At 31.5% G+C, this 23,732-nt stretch overlaps 1 protein-coding gene across 1 annotated transcript in view; it reads right to left on the bottom strand.

The window, feature by feature from the left end:
• The window catches only part of LOC143225365 (aconitate hydratase, mitochondrial-like), a 32,994-nt gene extending 14,935 nt beyond the window's left edge, over nucleotides 1–18,059 (bottom strand). The window contains exons 1-11 of the mRNA XM_076454628.1: nucleotides 17,783–18,059; nucleotides 13,266–13,340; nucleotides 12,310–12,389; nucleotides 10,285–10,423; nucleotides 8,883–8,921; nucleotides 8,250–8,330; nucleotides 7,703–7,795; nucleotides 6,944–7,013; nucleotides 4,874–5,014; nucleotides 4,164–4,262; nucleotides 2,023–2,127 (exon numbers count right to left, since the gene is read on the bottom strand). Coding sequence (XP_076310743.1) covers nucleotides 2,023–2,127; nucleotides 4,164–4,262; nucleotides 4,874–5,014; nucleotides 6,944–7,013; nucleotides 7,703–7,795; nucleotides 8,250–8,330; nucleotides 8,883–8,921; nucleotides 10,285–10,423; nucleotides 12,310–12,389; nucleotides 13,266–13,340; nucleotides 17,783–17,815 — 955 coding nt within the window. The 5' untranslated portion in view covers nucleotides 17,816–18,059. The remainder of the gene's footprint in view (nucleotides 1–2,022; nucleotides 2,128–4,163; nucleotides 4,263–4,873; nucleotides 5,015–6,943; nucleotides 7,014–7,702; nucleotides 7,796–8,249; nucleotides 8,331–8,882; nucleotides 8,922–10,284; nucleotides 10,424–12,309; nucleotides 12,390–13,265; nucleotides 13,341–17,782) is intronic.
• Nucleotides 18,060–23,732: the final 5,673 nt, after the last annotated feature.

The raw sequence follows: 23,732 nt of genomic DNA, 5'->3' as shown, positions 1-23,732 counted from the left end.
GAATTCACAGAGCTCTCGTTGATCAACATGGGAGTCACTCCTTCACCAGGCATCCACTTTATGGCACCTAGTCCCATGCATCATGCTAGGTGAATGCCCAAGGTAATATACTTGCTCAAGATATGGCTTTTTCATGATCAGTTTAAACTGACAGACAGGGAGAAGAATGGTCTTCAGTATATACATGTCTTTACAGTTAAGACCTACCTCAAGGCATGGACTGAAGCGTTTTTGTCAGCATAAGCACCAAACAATGACCTGAATCTTCTGAAGGCTCTCCATGCTTATGCTGCTGTCAACACAGTTGTATCAAAAGATGTCTAGACAAGTTCTCATCACACCTCTGGTACCTATAAGAGGAGCTGGTGGCCCTTACTTGTTTTGATCCATCTGTGTCCTCTTCTATAAAAGATGCTTATGGCAAGGGCAACAGGGAAATGTGAAGGAACAGAAGATGCAACAGACAGTCAATCCAGCAGCTACTGAGGCTTCAGTTCTCTGATCTTGAGACTAAAGGATCTCCATCCTCACCTGTCCACTGACTTCCTACACCAGGATCCAGACACATGGCTAGCTAGAGAGGCTTATAAGGAGGCTCTCAAGGTTGTCAACAGCTTCACTGTCACAAATGATCACACAGTGTGTGAAGATGCTCTCATGGAAGAGTATGATCCTCTCCTGACAAGGGATGAACAGCAAACCAAGTATCTCCATCAAGTTGTGATCGAACATCATAGGATGTTTCCTGATTCCAGGAAATCAATGCTTATTAGGCAGTGAGTGGCTGGCAACTATGATACTCCCATCTTTAAGCAGCTAATATTTTAGAGAAGACGACCCAACTGCTTGCATTTTAGGCCACTAAAAGTTCTACTGTTTATTATTAAAGCATCCTGAATTGTGATATTTATCAAACTTTAAAGTCACTGTGCAACCCCTAAAACTAGATGTATACAAAAAATATTTCACATGCAGAAGTTTTACCTCAATACCAAAAAAATTAAAGGTTAGAAGTAAAACCATTAAAATATATTATGTTTGATGTAGCTAAAAACCACCTTACTGAGCCATGTACTTTCTCACATATAATACTTAAAGGATTCCATGCTGAAAATATTTGAATTACTTTAAAAAAAATGTGCCACATTAATTTATATTTAAAAGTTAAGACAAAAATGCCAAAGGTTAAGAAAAACTGAAAACAAATTATCAAAATATTTGGATAAAAATAATGTAAACTGCAATATTTTTAGTTAGAAAAACAAAGAACATGAGTTTATGTGGTTTTAAGTTTCTTTTCCTTGAAGAGAGGGAACTAAAAAACAACAATCAGTTTAATTGTTATTCAAGGTTAAAATTTCACCACATTGGTCTTTTTTCTTAAATAATGGCAAAACTTTCTCTGACAGGACAAGAATGAAGTCATAAGTTTTCATTATTAAAAACTGAAATGTTTATACAATACCTGAGCAAAGAAATGAGCACAAAAATCTAGACAGAATATTTGAATATGACATTTGTGAAAGTTGAAATGTGCAATATTTGAGAAATAAAGATAAAGAAATTCACAAAACATATCTCAATAGCTGACTATTCCCATATAAAAAATTAAATAAACTGAATCATGGGAAAAAAGTTACAAAATATTCACACGACAACCAAGCATCCCTGATATCAGAGACAAATCTCAAAAGACATTTTAAAACATTCTTAAATATCAAAATGAATTTCACAGCAACGAAATAATAAAATGTTTATCTCAGCATGAAAAACTTACTTGTAAGTTTAAAACTACAGTTTTAACACTGTCAATAAAGTATAAAGTGGCTGGTGCACTAATTGAGTAAGGTTAATCCATCATTTTCACTGTCAGTAAACCACCTACTGAGGACTGATTATTTATTAATCCATGATTATTAGTAATGCTACAAAATTCATACTTTAAAGTTTTTATAATTGTAGTCTGACAATTGTAATCTGACTAATTTTCAGTCAGTTCTAAATGTGTAATGGAAAGCACACCTTTCCTCCCAGTAGCCACTAAATAGTCATTCATCCTTGGATTGTATGGAAATATGGATGTAGTGGCTCCAATTTCTGCCCCCATGTTACATATGGTCCCCATACCTGAGTAGAAGTGAAAACATATAATCAATTGCAGTAAAGTATACAAATATAAAAATATAAGCAGTCGTTGCAAAATTTAAAAAATCAATCAATACATTTGACATAACACTTAATTTTTTTAACTTAAGTCTTTTTTAGAAAAAAACATTTGTATGTTACAGATGTAATTTCTAAAGATGTCTCATTAGAATACCACACATCCATACACAGTAAACACCTGATGTATATACAAAACACACTAAGTATATAATGAGTCAAGTGAACACTTCACCATCATTCTGAAGAACATGGGTGGAAGCACTAACCTCCAACTCTCAAAAGGGACAAGATGTTTGTCCCTCACTGTTAAAATAACATCATTTGATTGGCTGTTTTGAAACACTTAAATTGATGAATGGAGCAAATGAAAGAGAAAACCTACAATATTAGGAAAAAATGTGGTTGTTAACCAACACTCACTGATGCTGACCATTGGTCACTGACCTTCATTGATTGTATAACGCTAATAAAAAGAAACAGATATCAGACTGTGTTTCAAAATTACTTAAAAGTTCAATATTCTCAACTGAATAATGGTAAAGACATCACAAAAATTCTCTTGTGGCTCAGTTTGAGTTCTATGCAAAGTTACACAAGGGCTATCTGTGTCAGCCAACTCTAAGTTAGCAGTGAAAGAAAAACAAAAATATTGTGGTGAGATGCAAATGTTCAAAATATGTTAATTTAACACAATCACAATACAACAAAAATATGTTAATTTAACACAATCACAATACAACAAAAATATGTTAATTTAACACAATCATAACACAACAAAAATATGTTAATTTAACACAATCACAACACAACAAAAATATGTTAATTTAACACAATCATAATACAACAAAAATATGTTAATTTAACACAATCACAATACAACAAAAATATGTTAATTTAACACAATCACAATACAACAAAAATATGTTAATTTAACACAATCACAATACAATCACAATACAACAAAAATATGTTAATTTAACACAATCACAATACAACAAAAATATGTTAATTTAACACAATCACAATACAACAAAAATATGTTAATTTAACACAATCACAATACAACAAAAATATGTTAATTTAACACAATCACAATACAACAAAAATCAACTCCAAAGGTTTAGGTGCTCGAAGGTCTCTTTTGTTATCAGCTACAAAGAATAGTTTGTGATATTGTAACTACAGGCATATCTATTATCTTTGTTTGTCAAAATAATTAATAATATTAATTAGTACAATCCATGATATGACTAATACCATAAAGCATTACACATCAATTATATATGTAAATAAAGCCCCCTGTTAAACATTTTCTGTTTATACCAAATTATAATAAAACATTAAGACTTGTACACTTAAATACCAATAACAATACAATTTACACTAACAGTCTTACCAGAACACAGAGAGAGTTGTGAATGTTTCAAAGTACACAACTCCTTGGTGACAGCATTCAAAAACAAAGATAATACCACAAATATACAAAACAATGTTTTTATTTGTTTTAAGATATTCTTGAAAAGCTACACAAAAGATATCTGAGCTAGATGTCTAACTTTTCACTAACAACTACAAAACATACCCACTATTAATTCTTGGACTACTATAATAGGATGATTAAACTGTCCCTTTAATAATGCACCCATAGCCTCAGACTGTAGAATACATTTCTGCAGTAACAGTATAAAAACCCTAAGATTCATAGTCCAACCCACTAGTTACTAGGCTTCAGGCAAACTACTTCACAAAACAGAGACCTAATACAGATTACATTTCAAAGCCACAGTAATCCACAATTAGAACACACAATACTGATGTCTGAACATACATTCTGTAAGTAGCTTCAACCTAGACTGTGGTAATCTATTACGTGAAAGCCTTACCAGTATGTGAAATAGCTTCAACTGAGACCTTAGTAATCTATTATGTGAAAGCCTTACCAGTATGTGATATAGCTTCAACCTAGAAAGTGGTAATCTATTATGTGAAAGCCTTACCAGTACATGAAATAGCTTCAACTCCTGGACCATGGTACTCTACTATAGCTCCAGTACCTCCTTTAACAGTTAATATGTCAGCTACTTTAAGGATCACATCTGAAAACAAATAATTTAGACATACTCTTCCTTAGTTCTGTATAACTCATAGAACGGATCATTCTAGACAGGTGTAAAGCATAATTAATAATGACATCAAAATTTAAAGTTATATCAATAACTTAGCTTGCTCAGCCTCATTGTCAGGCACTAAATATTCTGAATTAAAGTTACTTCATCATTTCCTAATAAATCACATTAAAAACAGTTATTTTAAAGGAAAGCATTAAGGTTCAAATTTCTGTGTGTATATAAACATATTTTACCAACTGGTATAAACAAAATATGACATTTCAGCTCCTATATCAAAACCTCTGTATGGAAGCTGGAATGTCATGTCCTTTCCTATCAATGAATAGTTGCTGTCCATTAGAGTTCCCAAACTTTATTACTATGCCTAAAGTTTCACCCATTTTTTTTCACATCCCGACATAATTTGAAGATTAAAAATAGTTTTACGTCCGAGAATCTGACTCTGTGTGTGTGTGTGTTTACTTACAATTTTCCTTTTCTAACTAAATTCACTCACTATTTTAATGCCTTCATATAAACAATAGTTCATACTTTTATCTGCCAAGTACTCTATAAACAGGTATGCGTTACAATATTACCTTTAGGAGAGGTCCAACCAGAAATTTTACCAGTAAGATGAACTCCGATGATCTTTGGACACTTCAGTTCCCAGGGAATATTTGCCATTACATCCACAGCATCAGCACCACCAACACCAATACATACACCTCCCAATCCACCTGATGTTTAGAGATGAAAGTAAGATCACTGTTTTCTTGATGTTTTTATGTATTGAGTAAGCAAAAGTACTCTACCTTTATTGGTTTATTTTTGACAACTTTCAACGCATCATTTCTTTTAAACAAATGGCCTAATGCAAGACATTGATAGGCCTACTAAGATAAAAACTCCATTTCAGGTCAAACATTATGAAACACACATGGTAAACAGCCACATTACATACAGGTTTCTGTTAGAAGTTGTAATTTGATAAAGTAAATCTATATCTAAAGGTCTCATAGTTATCGTGTGGTGTGTTTGAAGGGTATGAGAGTTTCAACTTTGGTGACTGTTATGAATTATCAGGGTTCACTAATGCAGAGTCAAAGGTGACAGTATAGTCATTCACCATCAAGACTTAATAGATTAAAAATTAAAACCTGTTTATATATATCCACACATGCATTAAAGTTGATTTGAAGAAAGGCACCCACCCTTCTTTTGTTAACTTCTACAATTTTTGAGTCTTTATGCAGTTTTGTCTCAGTCATTAATGTCGTCAGTTTTTACTTTCATGATGGGAAAGATGCACAGTAGTTCTCCATTATGAACTATGGTGTGTTCTTGGAAAATGGGACATGCTTCTGAAATAATGTTAAGCAACACAATCTGCAGATGAATTATGAGAGATACACTCCTGAAAAAGTTTGTTCTGCTCTTGAATAACTTTTTAAAAGGGTGTAACATGGCTTTCTAACTACAGTGTAATATACAAAACGTATGTAAGAACACTAAAGGACTGAAAAGTTTGGTGCCAAAGTTAACTGTTTTCCTGACCTTCTTGTTAAGGGTCACTTTACTATCAGTAGGTGATCACCTCAGAGCCATATTAAAAGGATGAAAACAAGGCTTTTCTACAACAGAAAAATCAACATTTTTAGACAATGCCACATGAACACAACATTCTCTACCGTCCTGGCCAGTGGACAATGTACCCAATTAACTAGCCTGACAGTCGTGCACTCTAGTTATGAAATTTACCTCACAACACATGTTGTTAGTATACTAAACTTGAAGAAGTAGTTGACGACATTGCATCGCTCCAGTAATGAAACAAAACAACATCGTTTGATGTATTGGAAGTACTTGATTGTAGCTCTAATATGGAAATGAGGCAGAACTGTGCAACATCTGAACAGTAGTCACCTTACACTCATGTTATTATTTGTCACTAGAATTCAAGTTTATTTTTGTTCCATTACAAAATTCCTACAGTGGACATAGGAAAAAGTAATACTGTACACACATCAAAAATCAATGAGCTACAATGAATTAGGAGGAATAGACAAAAACTAATTCACAAATGCTTGGAAAGTTAAAAATGTTGTATGTATTTATAGACTAGTACTCGTTTCTAGTTTTTATGTATTTAATACCTTAACCATCTACATAGAAATTATCAAACATAACCTGAGAAATCCAAAACTAAATTTATTCAAATCTATATATATTTTAATAGATGGTTTGATCAATAATTACCATAAAACTAACAAATATTTATCATTTTTTAGTCAGCACACATGGAAATGTTCCCAAATATTCAATATTTTTCAAAATTTGTAATTTTCTAGATCTTGAAAGTTATGTCCAATTTGTTTTTCTCAATTCTTTGAAAACTTTCAATGAGAGCATTCAGTGGTCTTTTCATAAAAACAATAAAACTTTCTGTAAACTGTACAAGTCAGACATTGTATTACTAGCCAATATGCTACCGATCATAAACAGATTTTTACAGATATACAATCTAATTTCAAATAAAGGTGTCTGAAGTTTAAGCAGGAAGAATCAGACAAAATACCAAACAATATTCTAAAATGAGTGTGATGCTGTTTTTCTTTCTTTATATTGCTAAGCAACTGTTATACTAAAAAATACCAAAAACACATTACCTCCATTTGGAGTGTGACTGTCAGTACCAATTAAAAGCACTCCTGGAAAAGCATAGTTCTCCAAAATAATCTAGAATGTAAATAAGTTATTAATATATTGTACAACTGTACAAGTTTTTATGTACATGCAAGTTACTATAAAAACTGTTGAAAGTCTGTTCTCCTGTTGTGAATTACTGTAACAACAATCAACCTACTAGATTTTCTTGCTTTTTATCTAATTCAGAATTTGAAGTAAATGAACAATCATCAAAAACTCTCTGAGAATTTATATTTAAAAGTAATAATTCTGTTTTAAAAAGTTATTACTTCTACTGATCTTATTATCCTATAGTTTGAATATCTTCACTACAATAACAGGCTTCAAAGTTTGTTTCATGTAATCACAAGAAAAACAACGGAGAGTAGAAACAAACACACTGTGTTATATAACAACAGAAAATAAAATCAATACATCTTGCTACAAGACAACATATAGTAAAAACATTACATATTATGTTATAAAACAACTAAACCCGTGAAGCCAGAAAGCTATCTAATGCTTAAATAATGTGAAGAAAATTGCTTTTGTTGTTAAATATAGTTGAGTTTCAGGTCTGTCTTTGGTGCTGTGTTACTATCAACATCAAAACTCTCAGCTACTACACTGTTACATGAACCTACGATGTAATAAAAGCACACATGCAATAAAAACTGCTTTTTGTTAAATTCAACTTGAACATCTGATGAATAATTCTGCATAAATGTAAACTTCAGTACCTGATGTATAATTCCACTGCCTGCATTCCAAAATCCTACCCCATACTTAGAAGCTGCAGTTTTAAGAAAATTGTAAACCTCTTTATGAAGATCCTGTTAATATACAAGAGTAAGAAAAATAATTATTACTACAATTAGAGTCAGACATAAACTATTTTTGATTTGTTTTGTCACTAAATTGTGAATTAATTCTAGATCAAGTAAGAGAAAATTAAATATTAAAAAGCCCAATCAATAAACTTAATTCTATACTAGTTACCTACCAACTTATATTTTTTATAGTTAGAAAATTTAGATAAAACTGTGTCTCCTGATATTTCAATAAGTTAGTTAGTTAGTTAATATTTGATAAAAGCTTCTACTGATTTTAACTTAAGAAAGCTAAGGATTATTACAACCTAAAGATATTACTTTCAAGTTAAATATTTCATAAGCTCTATAGTAATAAAAATAGCTTCATGAGTAGTGATGTTGTTTTTATTAAATTTTTACAGTTCACGTTTAACAGATGTACTAGAAAGTTAGTCCATTCAGATTATTACTATACCTTAGCTCTTGCCAAGTCTTTATCTCCACCAACTTGAGCTTCGATTAAGTGATCACAATGAATTGTAGATGGCACTGCGACCTACAATGAGACCAAACACAACTTGGGTAATACACTATAATTTTTAATTAACGTTTTAGGTAATTAGAGAAATAGAAACACAGTAAGTAGTGAAATACCCAGGTGAGAAAGGTCAGTACGATATGTTTATCTATATTAGAATGTTCTAAAGAAAATGAACAGAAATAATTCATTGATTTTGATTTCATTGTTTAACCTGTCTTAAACATATTAAAGTGAAAAACAATGGAATATTTTACTAATGTTGAAAACTTATAGAAGCTTCCACAAACCATGAAGCACTAGTAAGTATTTTCATAGATTGCAAGGATATCTGAAAACTAAGAGTATCCATAGGCATAACAATGTTTTTTAATGTCAATACTTTTTGAAATTTCAATTACTAAAAACTCAAACTTGGGCTTTTTTCTTTCATTCTTTTTGATAACTGGACCAATTTGTTTGATGGTCAATAAATTACTTAGTGATTATCATTAATTAACTGATACATCCTTAAGTAAGATATTAATTGTGTTATTAGTTTTAAAAATCTAGAATGAAACATGTTATTACCTTACTAAGACCACTGGAAATAAACTGCAACATTGCCATCTGAAAAAAAAATTTAAGAGTAAATTTCACAATCAGGATAACACAATTAATACCATTATAAAGACCAGCAACAGTAAAACAGGATGAATTACAAATTGTAGTCAAAATTAACTTCCGTAATTTCAAGTCCTTGTACAACACAGTAATAGTTAATAACATTGAACAATTAATAGCTACATTAAAACCTACATAAACACTATATAAATGTTAACTATAGTACTTTTCTTTTATAACACCCATATAAAACCTATTATGTTTGATAAAAAACACTGATCTATTTGTATACTATTACTTCTACAATAATAAAAAAAAAATTAAGTATGAACCCAACTACACACCCTAAGCCTTAAGAAATCAGCAACAAAGATAAACATTTATTCTGATGATAAGAACTCAGCAGCAAACATAAAAAGAAACATTTACTACATCTTCAAGCTTACTAAGAAAACCAAGCTTGGTAGTAATCAATATTCACAAAAAACAAATGTGTAACAAAGTATTTTAGCCCACAGATGAAGGTTAAAGTGACTATGTCATGACCTTATACAAAGTGCTTTTTACAATGTACTTGATGTCAGACTTATCACCTGTTCATTTCATCTTACATTACTAATTTAAGCAACAGTTTATAATAGAGAAAAATATATACCAGATATAGGATGTAGGGATATTTTATCTAAAAAAACTGTATGTATGCATTCCAGAGGTTATGCAAACTCTAAGATGGACAAAAGTTTTTTTTTATTCATCATTTTGCACTCTGAATTGTTAAAGTCATAGACAGGCTGACATCACCAATTCAAAGATATCCCAAGTAAATATACTTAAGCTACACATAATGTTTCATTTACTTCACTTTGTTAACTCAGGTTTAGAGTGACCATTACTCCTCCCAATCATACTTGGTTAGTATATGTAGTGAGAACAATTATATTTACTTTTGTGTTTGTTTGTTTTGTTGAATGTTGCACAATGCTACTCGAGCGATATGTGCACTAGCCAACACTAATTTTGAAGCAACAGTCTAGAGGAAAGCCAGTTAATCAACAACACACTCTTGAGCTGCTCTTTAACAAAGACTAGTGGAATTTATCATCACATTTTAACCCATTAATTACTGAAAGGACAAGCACGTTTGGTGATGGGAATTCAATCACTTAACCCTCAGGTTTCACATTATGGGGAACCACTTGTAACATATTATGCAATAATGTGAACTTTAAATCACATATTTATACTGTGTTTCAATAAAAACAAATCTTCCTAAATAATCCATGATGATGAGAAAACCCACTTGTATAGAAAAATATACCAGCCGTTTTTATATATAAAATCTTCTTAAGATAAAATTTCAGCATTTCACCTGAGCAGTGGCATCTTGCATGGCAACCCTATCAGGCCGTAGCCTTAGATAGCTCACACCTCTTTCAATTTCCTGGCTTTCTGGTTCATCAAGATGTGAATAAACAACCTTCTCAGACAAAGTGAGTGGTCGCTTAAGCCTATATGTAATTAACAAAAAAGATAATTACGTAAATTTACAGTTTATACTTAAAAAACCTTCTGAAATGAACATACTGTCATTAACTGTGACAATTAAACTCAATTAAGTTTACACTTTACAGCTTCATCTTGTACCATACATATACAAAATATAATATTAATAACAACAGTGTGAACAGCCAAGTTTTGGCAACAAACAGAACTACATTGTAAATTATTTCTCTCTAACAGAAATTACTGAAGACCCTTGCATTACATATAATCACTTTTGTTATTCTGCAAACCTTATATTATTTGAACTTCGTACTTAGTATATCCACTTTTGTTATTCTTAACATGTTGGCTCCAACACAACCCACCAGTGAGTCACGCTCCATCTTATTTTTAAAGGATCACTTATTGGTTGGGACACAACAGCTACATATATACTCTTCCTTACAAAAGTAATTGTAAAATGACTAATGAGATCCTGGTAAGTATCTGCAAAATAGGCTTGGGAGCCAATGTGTTAAAGTATAAGGTTGTTATATTTCATATTATTTTTCCAATTCAAAAGGTTTCAATTAATGTTTGTTTAGAAAACAACTTAACGCAAGTATAGACAAACCAAGTAATAACATACAAGGATTAACCAAAAAAGATATTAGGATTAGCTTATAATATACAAGACTGAACTAATAATACCATAGGATTGGCTAATAATATGAGACTGAACTAATTAACTAATTAATTAATAATAAACAATAATTAAATAACAACATATTAGGATTAACCTGTAAGATACAATAATTAATAATATACAAGGATGACCTTTTAAAAAGAAGATTAACAAATAATATACAAGGATCATACAAAAAGATACAAGAATTAACCAATCATAAATAAAAATTAAACAGCAAAATATTAGGATTAACTAAAAAGATATAAGGATAAACCAATTATAAACAAGAAATATCCAATAAAATACTGAGACTAAAAATATATTAGGATGAACTAATAATAAACAAGAAATATCCAATAAAATACTGAGACAAAAATATATTAGGATGAACTAATAATATACAAGAATTAACCAATAAGATACTAAGATTACCTATAAACATACAAGGATGAACCAATAAGGTATTAAAAATACACAAGGATGGACTTATAATATACATAGATTAACCAACCATAAACAAGGATTAAACAATAAAATACTAAGAATACATGGGGATGAACTAATAATATACATGGATTACCTTTATATCTAATAACACCTGTCAAGGTTTTTTCCAGAATTTATTTTGTTAGGTTTATGAATTTTAAAAACTAAATGGAAAATACCAGTTCTATGAGTGAGAAATATGTAATAGCATTTTTTTTAAAACTATCATGAATCTATAATCGCACATTTATATGTACATGAATTTGTATGTATATATGCAAGTGTATCAACGTGTGTGTATATGTATATACACACAAAAATATGAAAATATATATATATATATATATCCTATTGCTTCTAGTGTTTGTAAGCACTGTTATACACATTTAAATCACACTATCATGCAACCTTCAATTTAAAATGTTTTCATTAATGAATTTACTCTTCAGTTAGTGTTACCTGAAGGAGGGCATTGCCAATGTATCACAGGTTAATAATGTTCAAATATATCAAATTATTTGGGTGCTTTGTTTAACACACTACATAACTTTGTTACAGTACAAAAAAAAAATATATTTAAGAAGTTTTAGTTCCTATTTAATTATGTTCATTAACAGCCTGTTTAATTTCACTTTCAGCAAACTATAATGATTCTGTCAGAAGCTGTTACCATTTGGACACAGATTTTTAACTTTAAAATCAGGAACTACTTTATCCATGAAATAGATTGGGACTCACCTGCTTTTAACAATGTCTAGGTTTCTGGATAATTTTTCATATGGAATGAAACTTTCTTTATCAAACTTACTCATAGCAACCTAAAAATAAAGAGTTTGTATCATATGGTTGACACTTCCTGTTATTCCAAACAATACAATTTTAATAATTCATTACATAATCAGGACAGATAAATCTAGAAACAATTCAAACAGAAATTTTAAAATGTAGGTGCCAGTCACACCATTTTAAAAATACTAGTATTTCCTTAGAAGTTTCTAGTTATTAGTACCAAAAGGTGGCAAGTGGAGTAACAGTACAATATATATTGTATGACAGTTTCATTAAACAGTTTACTCAACAAGAAATCTTTAAAAACACTTAACTGAACAAAGTGTAATAAAATTTTAGATAAATAACACATACATTCTTATGGAGTAATGATAAATTTACCAATACATAAATAGCTTGAGTACTGAATTCAATTACATTTGAAGAACTTGTGAACCTGGTAAAAAGGTTGGGGTTCAGATGCAGACTGTATGTTGCAGTATGTAAACAGTTCATTACACATCTCTCTCTCAACAGTCATCAGAAAACATTATGTAAACAGTTCATCACCTATCTCTCTCTCAACAGACATCAGAAAACATTATGTAAACAGTTCATCATCTATCTCTCTCTCAACAGACATCAGAAAACATTATGTAAACAGTTCATCACCTATCTCTCTCTCAGCAGATAACATTATGTAAAGCACTCACAGCCAACAGCAGTTGGTTTTTAAAAGCATGTTGGAGCTTCAATCTTCTACTCAAATCATAACAACTTTAAAGAAATTTCACAGAAAATGCCCTGACCTTATTCAACTATACAGTGCTGTCATCTCAGTTGAACACTTAGAAAAGATAATTTAACAGGCAACAACATGAAATAGCTTTGGGTATGTCTGTAACATGGGCATGAAAGATACTTACTTTAGCAAGGGCTGTACATGCTGGAGTAGCATGGAGGAGACGGACCCGAGCATGAAGACTCATGGCTTTCACTCCCTTAAAACAATAAAATTTCAAAAGTATTAAGTTTTCCTACCAGAGTCAGTGTTTTCAACATTAAACTGCAAAACATCATTTCACAAATATAAACTATATCAGTTTCAGCAATGATATACTAATACAAAAATAAAAAACACCATAAACTCATCACACTCAATTATAAACCAAATATAATATTATTTTTAATATTTTTTTTTATTATGACAACAAGCTTACACAACAACATATACTGCAGAATTATACATTACTGCTTTCTTTGTCATTAACTATATCTGAAAGTTTGGAGACATCTTGAACAGGTAAAGAGAAAACTATCATGCCATCTTGAAACATTTCTAAAAAAGCAGGCTCCTTGCCATCAAAATTAAACTGTAGTTGTTGTACTCACATGGTACATTAATATATTCTTCCCATTAATTAATTAATCATCTACATTATTAAACAATCTTAACATTATACTGTAAGCCACAAACATGCAGGAAACCCAAAACCTAATAAAAACACACACTGTCCTCAAACATGCACTTTATCCACATTGAAGATACAACATACCAAAAGTTAATATTTCTTTCCTTTTTCTTATAACTTCACTCATCTTTATCTTACTTTTCTTTCTTTGTAATTTTAATTTCTTTATAATCCACTTTATGTTAAATATTTCTTTACTAAAATCTTACATTTATTCTAGAAAACTTCAGACATGCTGCATATCATTAAATAACTATATTAAGCTTTCAGTCCAGAAACTTGTTAACAAACCATTGTCCAAATGTCCAGACTGGAAAAATGTGCGTTTCACAGGTCACTATGTTCATGCAATAACAACTCGTATATACCATTCATTAAATTAATAAACTTGACAAAATGTCACTGAATTTACACCTTCCAGCCTTTTATAAAAAAATTAATTTGATTTTTTGTTTTTAGTAGTAAAGGTAAAAAGAAAACCTAAAGTATCTTACAACCTACTTAATGGAGTACAACAATCAAGCTAATAACAGTCATATCATGTCAGTAAACTGCTGTCTTATCTCCATTCTGGTTTATATTTCATTTTAGCAAGCATGAAAATATGAGGTTCTGCAGTGTTAGTACCAGTGACAAGATAAATGTTCTAATCTCGAGTTTTTCGATCTTTCCATTATTAGAGGAAAGCTTGGCATCTCCCTTAACTCTTGTGTATAATAAGTTTGACAAAAACTACTATGATTCACCAACAAGTAATTTGCCCATTTCTTTGTTTGTTGTCACAAAATCCTACAATCCAGCAAAGTAAATGCAATGAACTGCTGCTAGTCCATAGACTGGTAGTTGAGAAATTGTTCCAACCAACCAAAAACTATCCTAACTTGTTTCAGATTCAAGCCTAACAAATTTCACAACTTTCTTGTATTTGGCAGCTTAATAAACTCACCAACAGATGCATATATATCTCAGATGCATTTGTGAATGTTAAAATGCTAAAACATCCCCAACATCAGATCAATGTCGAGAACATTAGGGTATCTTTAAAATATTCAAAGTTGAAAAATGCAGAAAAACGTTACTTTTATCACATTTTGCACATTTGAATTCAATTAAAAATACAACACTATCAGTAAACAGAAGGTTTACCAGTCTATTTAAATTTTTCTGTTTTTCTCAAGTTTCTTTATAGCCATGTTATATCATTAGTAGCTACAAATAAAAAATTGTCACTGACTGCTCTAGGTAAGTACCTATTACTGAGAATAAACCTTTAGTACAAGTGTTTAAGTTATTAACTAACTTAGTCCTTTCAAAACAAAATGAAACAAAAACAGAAAGAAGTATTGTTTAGTGTGCTAAGTGATTTTATTGTAAATTACTAAATCTTATGTTAAAAACATATGATAGGACTGACTAGAAACAGATTCCAAAGAAGTTTTAATAAAAATTTCACACAACTTTCTTCTCATACTTAAAATAATAAGTATCAAAATACATTTCTACAGATGCAGGAAGCTGTATAATCAATGTACAAGTACAATTCCTTTACTTTGTTCTCACTCGTCTCTTTCCAACAAGAGTAAACATTGTTCTAAATGCCAACAATCCTAAAAATAACTTTCAAGCTTGCTCCTTTAGTTATTCTGGGAATCATACGTATATATTTTCAAGTTGATACAGTGGCCAAGCATACATGCCTTATTAAAACTTGCTATCATTATGTTTTCCTGACTGATGCATCAGTAATCTTTGCCAAAAATCATCAGAACCAACCATGTGGTTTTACTGTTACAACAAAGATTACAACCAACCTTGTGGTTCTAGTGTTGCTAACCTACAAACCCCTGAACCAATCATATGTTTCTACCATAACTACAAACATATGAACTGACCACATGTTCTACTGAAACTAAATTACAAACACCAGATCCAACCATGTAGTTTGACTATAACTAAAACACACCCTAATATCTTAAAGAACAAAACAGTAGTAATACATCACAAGTATTAAGAAATGCACAGCAAAGGTGAATTTGTCCAATTACTAGACACATAACAGAACTAAACAAACAATATCAACAATTGGGTATTATTAAACATGAGTGGTTAATGAGTAAAGATATGTAATTACAGAAAGAAAAAAAAATTAAGTTTCTACTAATAACCTCTCATTAAACAACTTAACTCAGAATTCTGTAAAGATAACAGTATATGTAGAGGTTAATACTATTAAAACATTAAATAATGCTTTCACAGGATAAAACAAAAAAAATAAATTTCATAACATAATTCTTGAAAACATCAAGGAATTGACCAGAATGAGTAAGAAACTTTAAAAGACATAAGGGTAAAAGAGAAACATCAGTTAGAAGAACAATGATACAAAGCAAGTTATGTTAGTTTTACATAATAGTACAAAACTTGTTGAACTAGTATAAGCTTTAAGAGTCCTTGCAGGTTAGAGGTCCTTAACCTATAACTCAAACTCAACTGTTTGAGATTTTAAATGCATTTACGAAAAATGTACCCACATATTAAAACATTGCCAATCTGATAAACAGTTAACATTTGTGTATGGAAGCATGTTATGCTAATACAATAGTAAATTGACTAACAAAAGATTTATAAGCACTATAAAGTGTTTTTTTTGGGGATATAAACTAACAGATCACTGGTTTGGTTTCTTAACACATGATCTACAACTACAGTTTACATAAAAAAATCATACACTACAAAGAACAAAAGTCAAAGTTTTAATGTTAGGGAATGATGTCAGTATCATCAGGATTACAGCTAAAGAAATTGTTGGTCAGTGTGTCAGTGAAAGTTGGGTGAATAAACTCAGCCAACTTTGGGAGCTATAGCCACTGTCAAACTTTATTGAAACATAACCTGCTTCTATGGTTTCTACTGTTTTTAAACAATTTTTTTTTTAGTTTTTCATTGACTTAGGGCAAAAATTCTGTCCTCCAAGGGATTTTGTGGTCGGATTCAAATTGAAGACATTTTAAAAAAACTATATAAAAATCACCTCTACACATGTAACCTTGGTGTTCTTTACACCTTAGTTTCAAGGAATGTAACATATGCCCTATATATTTCTGCAAGTGCTAGTCAAAAGACTGTTTTTTATTTTCCAGAAATCTAGAACTGATTTGGAAAAAAAAGAAAACTAGAGTAACAAAAAAATGTATGAAATATATTGTCTAATTATTATACTAATCAAAAGTACAAATGATTATGTAATGATAAAATCAATTTAGCAATTGTTTGTTAGAACATGAATTTTACCATGCATGCTTTACAATTAACTAGTTAAATCCACCATCTTTTAAGAAAAACTAGAGCTTTTATCTCTAGATCGTATTCTTTGTAACTTTTCTTTTTACTTAGAAAGTATTTTAGAGATAGTGAGCATTTTTTTGATAGGTTAGGGCTGTGTAAAGTTCTTTAAGATTTGTTCTAATATATTTGTTGCTCGCATTCATAACGAGAATTAATGTGACCTCGATGACGCTGATTAGTAATATCACTAACAGTATTATTTTGCCATCACATGATCGTTCATTCTTGGTGTTATTTTTTCTAAATATATTCAATAATTATCACAATATATATAAAAATTATCTAAAACTTAAAATTGTAGGTGAGAGATGTTTGATTTAGAAATAGTAACAGAAAAAAATGTCTTTCATACGTCTTCGTCTGGAGTCCACAGTCTAATAATGTAAAATTAGTCTATTTTTAGCTTATTACTAGGAGAACTTGGTCTCAGTTTCTAAGCTTCAAATTTGCGTTTGATTTTCTGTGCTTCAAACGAAGCAACAATTTTAAGATTGGCATTCCCAAACTGTGTTTGTATTAATTAAATACCCTTTGAAACTCTACTATTAACAACTGTTAAAATACTAAGAATTATTATATCGTGAGTTTTATTTTTTTGAGATTATTAAATATACATATTTTCTTACCCGGCACAACACTACTCCACCGTTCAACGCCATTTCTGTAAATACACACGCATGCGTACTTTTCAATACTCCGATTAGAAATATATTAATATGACGACCAATAATTTTCACAAAATAATAAAAAAAATAATACTAGTGCTGTAAATAAAAATCCTACAAAATCAACTAGTCATTTTGCAATACACCTGTTATTATTGAATCTGTTATTATCTATTCAGTTGATTTTTATTACCGCTAAAAGTCATGTTTAGATACTGGTAGTAGGCACAGCACAAGGAGCATATTATGCAATTTTGTAATTAACATACAAACAAATAAGTTTTTTCATAAACAGAAGTGAAAAAAAAGAAATTAAGAAAAACTGATGAAAACGACAAAATATTATAAATAAATCTGATATTATTTAAATTGTAAAATACCACAGCCGTAGCTTTTTTTTTTAATTTCACGCAAAGCTACACAAGGGCTATCTGTGCTAGCCGTCCATAATTTAGCAGTGTAAGACTAGAGAGAAGGCAGCTAGTCATCACCACCCACCGCCAACTCTTGGGCTACTCTTTACCAACGAATAGTGGAATGACTGTCCCATTAAAACGCCCCTCAGATTACGAGTCGAACGCCTTAACCACCTAGCCATGCCGGGCCCAGCTTTAACTATTTTGCTCTAGTTTGAAGTGTGATTATAGTTTATTTTGTATCAACAGGAACAATATTTCAATAAAAATGTGTTTATTCATAAACTAAAAGTGCGTATTCTCTAGGGGATAAACAAACTCTGTAATACACAAAAAGCTAGTTATACTTTAAAAGAGCATTGCTTATTTTTAATATTAATAAATTCCGTGTGATATTTGAAATTAAAAACATAATAAATAATAAACTAAATAATGTCATATCTAAATTATTTCATATTTCCAAATTAAATAAACACGTTGTATTGTTTGTTTGTTTTTGAATTTTGCGCAAAGCTACACGAGGACTATCTGAGCTAGCTGTTCCTAATTTAGCAGTGTAAAACTTGAAGGAAGGCAAAATTGTCATCACCGTCTACCGCCAACTGTTGGGCTACTCTTTTACCAACGTATAGTGGGATTGAGCGTTACATTATAACGCCCCCGCGGCTGAAAGGGCGAGCATGTTTGGTGCGACGCGGATTTGAACCCAAACACGTTGTTAAAACGCGGATTTATTGTCGGCGTTACAAATACTACGACGAAGAATGTTTGAATTACGACATGTGATGCCTAACGGTATGAAATGCATAACACAGCATTTACATAAATACTGTAATTGTATCAGATATACTTGGTTTTAATCACTAAATGTCCCCTCGGTGGACTCAGTAGATAGCCCGATGTGGCTTTGCTATAAGAAAACACACACACTGAATGTAAAAGGAGAATTATGGGCTTTGTAGTTCTAACAGTAGAAACAAGTAATTTCAGTACTCTTTAAACTTATTTTTCTAATGATAAAATCAAATATCCTTTCATAAACAATTTCAAAATTATTTATTAATTCGGATAAATTATTTATCTGCGTTAGAAAACCCACAACAACAACAACAACAACAACAAATTCAAAAATCACCATTCTTTCACATTAAATGAATCCTCACAGGTCGAATGTTGTTCTTTTGCTGAAAATAATTTAACATTCAATCCAAGAGTCCAAGCATAAATTAGAAACGAGTATATTTCTTCCTTTAACGTTTCCACAAGACTGAACACTTGTACACTACCGTACATTATTGCAAACCTACGTTACAAATGATGTCCAAACCACTCTAACAATACTGCTAATAAAGTAAAATCAGCTTACCTGTACAAAGATGATATAAAACTGTGAACGAAATTACGCATAGCGGTTGTTGAAAGAGTTAAACGAAAAATGTTGTTCTAGTGCAAAACTTTATTGTCCATGGTCGCGAAATTTATAACGAAAAACAGTCTTTAATGTAGCTCATAAACTATATATGATACAAACAGAAGATGTTGCAATGTAAGTTATATATATTTGTTCATAAATGGAAAGTTCAAAATAACAAAGTTAAAAGTATATGCTCTGTGGAAAACTTAGATCAACGATGCTAATATTTAAATCAGGGTATTGCACATTTTTATCAGTGAAATATTAGATTCTGGTAGATAAATGTACTTGTTAATATCAAAAAAGCCTTTAGAATCAAGTAAAAGGAGAACATAATAATAATCTTGCAAACGACAATTTTTAAGCATAATGAACTTTGGAAGGGCAGGGGTGGGGTAGATTAACGTATGTTTAGATAGAACACTGATCCGTCTTTAAACCTGAAAGTGATAATCTAGTGTTTTGTTGAAACATGTAGTACGTTTTCTCCAAAATAAACAGTTTATTACGCTTATAAATCCTTGTTTGACAACTTATTATATTAGCATAATGTGTTTCCTTACTTAAGAGTGGCATCTATAAACCTACATGAACGACAGACCCGAAAAACGTTTCTATAATATTTTTTGTTCATTTTAATTTGACAGTCAATCCACTATTCGTTGGTAAAAGAATAGCCCAAGAGTTGGCGGTGGGTGGTGATGACTTCAGCCCTTCCTCTAGTCTTACACTGCTAAATTAGGGACAGCTAGTGCAGATAACCCTCGTGTTGCTTTGCGCGAAATTCAAAAAACAAACAAGCGTATTGTGAATTGCAGGTGTAAGTTAGACTAGGAAAAGGTATATCACTAACGAAAATATTGTAAAGGATCCTTGGGGCACTCCTGCAATTATTTTGAAAGATTTTGATAAGGTATTGTTGACTCTTATTTGAGCTGTTCTATCTGTAAGGAAGTTTGATATCCACTTGATAATAGTTTGATTTACTTTCAAGTTGTTTAATTTATAACTTGATGGCGTTATGCCAGTCACCGTCAAACGCCTTTTAACATCTGAAAATGCGCCTATGGTTACCTGTTTGTTATTGAATGCTTTGTGAACTGATTCAGTGAGTCGTGTGAGGTGATCTATCGTCTATTTTCCCTGGAAGTGTTTTGAGATTCTGGGAAGATGTTATTTATTTTGCAGAAATGAAGGAGGCGATTTGATATTGTTTTCTCCATCAGTTTGCAAAGACAACTTAACAGGCTGTTTGTTTCTTGCGAACAGAGGCTTTTTCCCAGTGTCAAAGTAATAACCTGTTGTTAGTGAGGGATTCATAATGTTTGCGAGATGTTGTAATAGGAGATTGGAGTCTTTTAAAAAAAAATATATATATATAAGGTATTTGATCATGTCTGGGGGAAGGGTTTTTCATGTTGTTAATGTTAATTTTGAGTTCAGTGGTGTTGATTTTTTTATTAATTGAGCTGAAATGGTTGTTTAGAATGTTACCGGGGAATTGTGGCGTGAAGGAAGATTGATTTGTGTGTATGAAGTCGTTCACATGTTGTGTGTCAAAGGCAGCAGAGTTTAATACCGGGCCCATTGATAAAGAGAACTTTTATAATGTGAAATTGTAACATTGTACTGAGATTGTTCTTTCTATGTTAGAAGTTTCGGTTTCTTTTTATTGTTGATTTTGTGTAAAATATGCCACTGTTCAACATTAAAGAACTTCCAATATGAATTTAGTTTGAAAACTTTAAAATATTAAAAAGTCTAAAACAAACTCTTATACTGGCAGAAAAGAAGTTTTAAAACTGCTTAGAAAGAGCCAATAAAGGAAACTTTATCGTGAGTATGGCAGTCAAACAATATTATTTTTTTAATGGCAAATACTTAGAATAATAGATACGAATTTATTTTGCCAAACACTCACCTTAACCTAACATATGCAACAATAGGTTAAAATATTATTAAAAGAAATATTATCATAAATGAACTTTAAAACATTTTGCACACAAACTTTGAATTTCAATATTTGTATATTACAGGGTACTCCTCAGGTAAAACTACAAGGTTATTGAAATAATTAAATACACTCTAAATGAATAATATTTACATGTTTACACAATGATCTATTACATCAGTGGTTCTTAACCTTTTTCAGTGTTTGCACCCCTTTCAAATCAGTAATCATTTCTCGCACCCCCTGGAAACTTAAATATAAAAAAAGCTAAAAATATAAAGCATACTCTTATGTAAAAATATAGATTTGCTTTAATTATTCATGGGCATCCTCGCACCCCTTGGGAATCATCTTCGCACCCCCTAGGGGTGCGGGCACCCCTGGTTAAGAACCCCTGTGTTACATAGATGACATGATTAGCACATTCGTTCCTAGAGACTTTTCAACATTACAAAATCGTTTAATTTTGAGATTTATGTCACAGTTCCTTCCAATGAAGGATACTTAAAGCACAAAATTGGTATACAACTTAAAGACAAAACACACAAGTTAAGAAAGCAAATTTATTGTTTATAAGAGAAGTAGAAAAACTTGCATTGCAGTACATGTAGATCACCACAACATTGCTATCATTCACTTTTATGGGAAAGATGGCTGAAGAAAAAAAAATCACTGCAATCTCATTTGAATGAATGTATTTAATGGAAGCCTTCCACATCAACTACCGTGGACTTAAACCTCCATGAAATTTAGTCTTGTCTTGGAAGCCCAGATCAAGGTATGTTGAAGGAACTGTAGAAAGTTTGTCAAATTCTGATTCAAGATTCCCTTTTCAATTTTCCCCAACACAATTGAAATTTCAGTGTTCACAGTTATGGATACTGTGATAACTTTTAAACTTAAAGTCAAATACAAAATGTAAAGGTTTGTATGTATGCTTCTCAAATGTCTTAAAGATTGCATGACTTATAACCTCTGAATGTTAGTACCTTATGTAGTGAAGCCTTCAGATACAACACTGTACGAGGTCTGTTAAAAAAATACGCGGACAGACGTCATAAAAGAAAATGTACTTTATTTAAAAGTTACAGGTCTGGGACCCCTTCAAAGTACTCTCCTCCCCAACGCACACACTTATCCCAACGGTGTTTCCACTTGTTGAAACAGTCCTGGCACGCTTCTTTTGTAATGTCCTCCAGCTCCTTCGTCGCATTTGCCTTAATCTCGGGAATCGTCTCAAATCTTCTTCCTTTCAAGGGTCTTTTGAGTTTGGGGAACAAGAAAAAATCGCAAGGAGCAAGGTCAGGTGAGTAGGGGGTGGAGTTGGGGAAGAACAGTGATCGAGTGTTTGGCCAAAAACTCACGAGTTCTGAGGGCTGAATTTCGCAGCAACGCGGTGCATCTTCAATTTTTCTGTCAAAATCTCGTAACAAGATCAAACTGATATCCCACACTCTTCAGCAAGCTCCCTGACAGTCAGACGTCGATTTGCCCGCACCAGGGTGTTGATTTTGTCAACGTGTGGGTCGTCCAGGGCGCTCATCATCTTCAATGGACTGTCGACCATCCTTAAAACGTTCATGTTACTTGAAACATGCCGTACGATTCATAGCAACATCACCGTAAGCCGTGTTAAGCATAGCAAAAGTTTCAGTCGCAGATTTTCCAAGTTTAACACAAAATTTCACAGCAAGTCGTTGCTCCTTCAGGTCATTCATTCTGAAATCCGCCAAACGAAAAAATCGCACTTCACTTAAAACCGCGTAGCTAATACACAAATGAAGATATCTGCAATCGGGAAATGGCGTCGTAATCAGCTGATCTGTGCGAACCTAGCAACACCAAGCGGATTCCCCTGGAACCAACTGGAGCAGCGCAATTCAAACAGTCCGCGTATTTTTTGAACAGCCCTCGTATATCTTTGTTGTACACATTGGAAAAGTATTCCAAAGATAGCTAATTATACAATACGTGTACACACATTTTGTGTTATCTTGACAAAACCTGAATACGTTTTGTTTAGATCCCTGAGATAAATGTTCAAGGAAAAGGAAATATAAAATGTTTAATCTTTCACAAAATTTTATTTTCTTTCAAACACAAATATGACATGAACTTATTAAATGTTGC

This window comes from Tachypleus tridentatus, chromosome 9 (assembly GCF_004210375.1).
Source record: "Tachypleus tridentatus isolate NWPU-2018 chromosome 9, ASM421037v1, whole genome shotgun sequence".
Taxonomy (NCBI): Eukaryota; Metazoa; Arthropoda; class Merostomata; order Xiphosura; family Limulidae; genus Tachypleus; species Tachypleus tridentatus.
The sequence above is the reverse complement of the archived record's forward strand: the minus strand, read 5'-3'. Positions and strand labels throughout refer to the sequence as shown.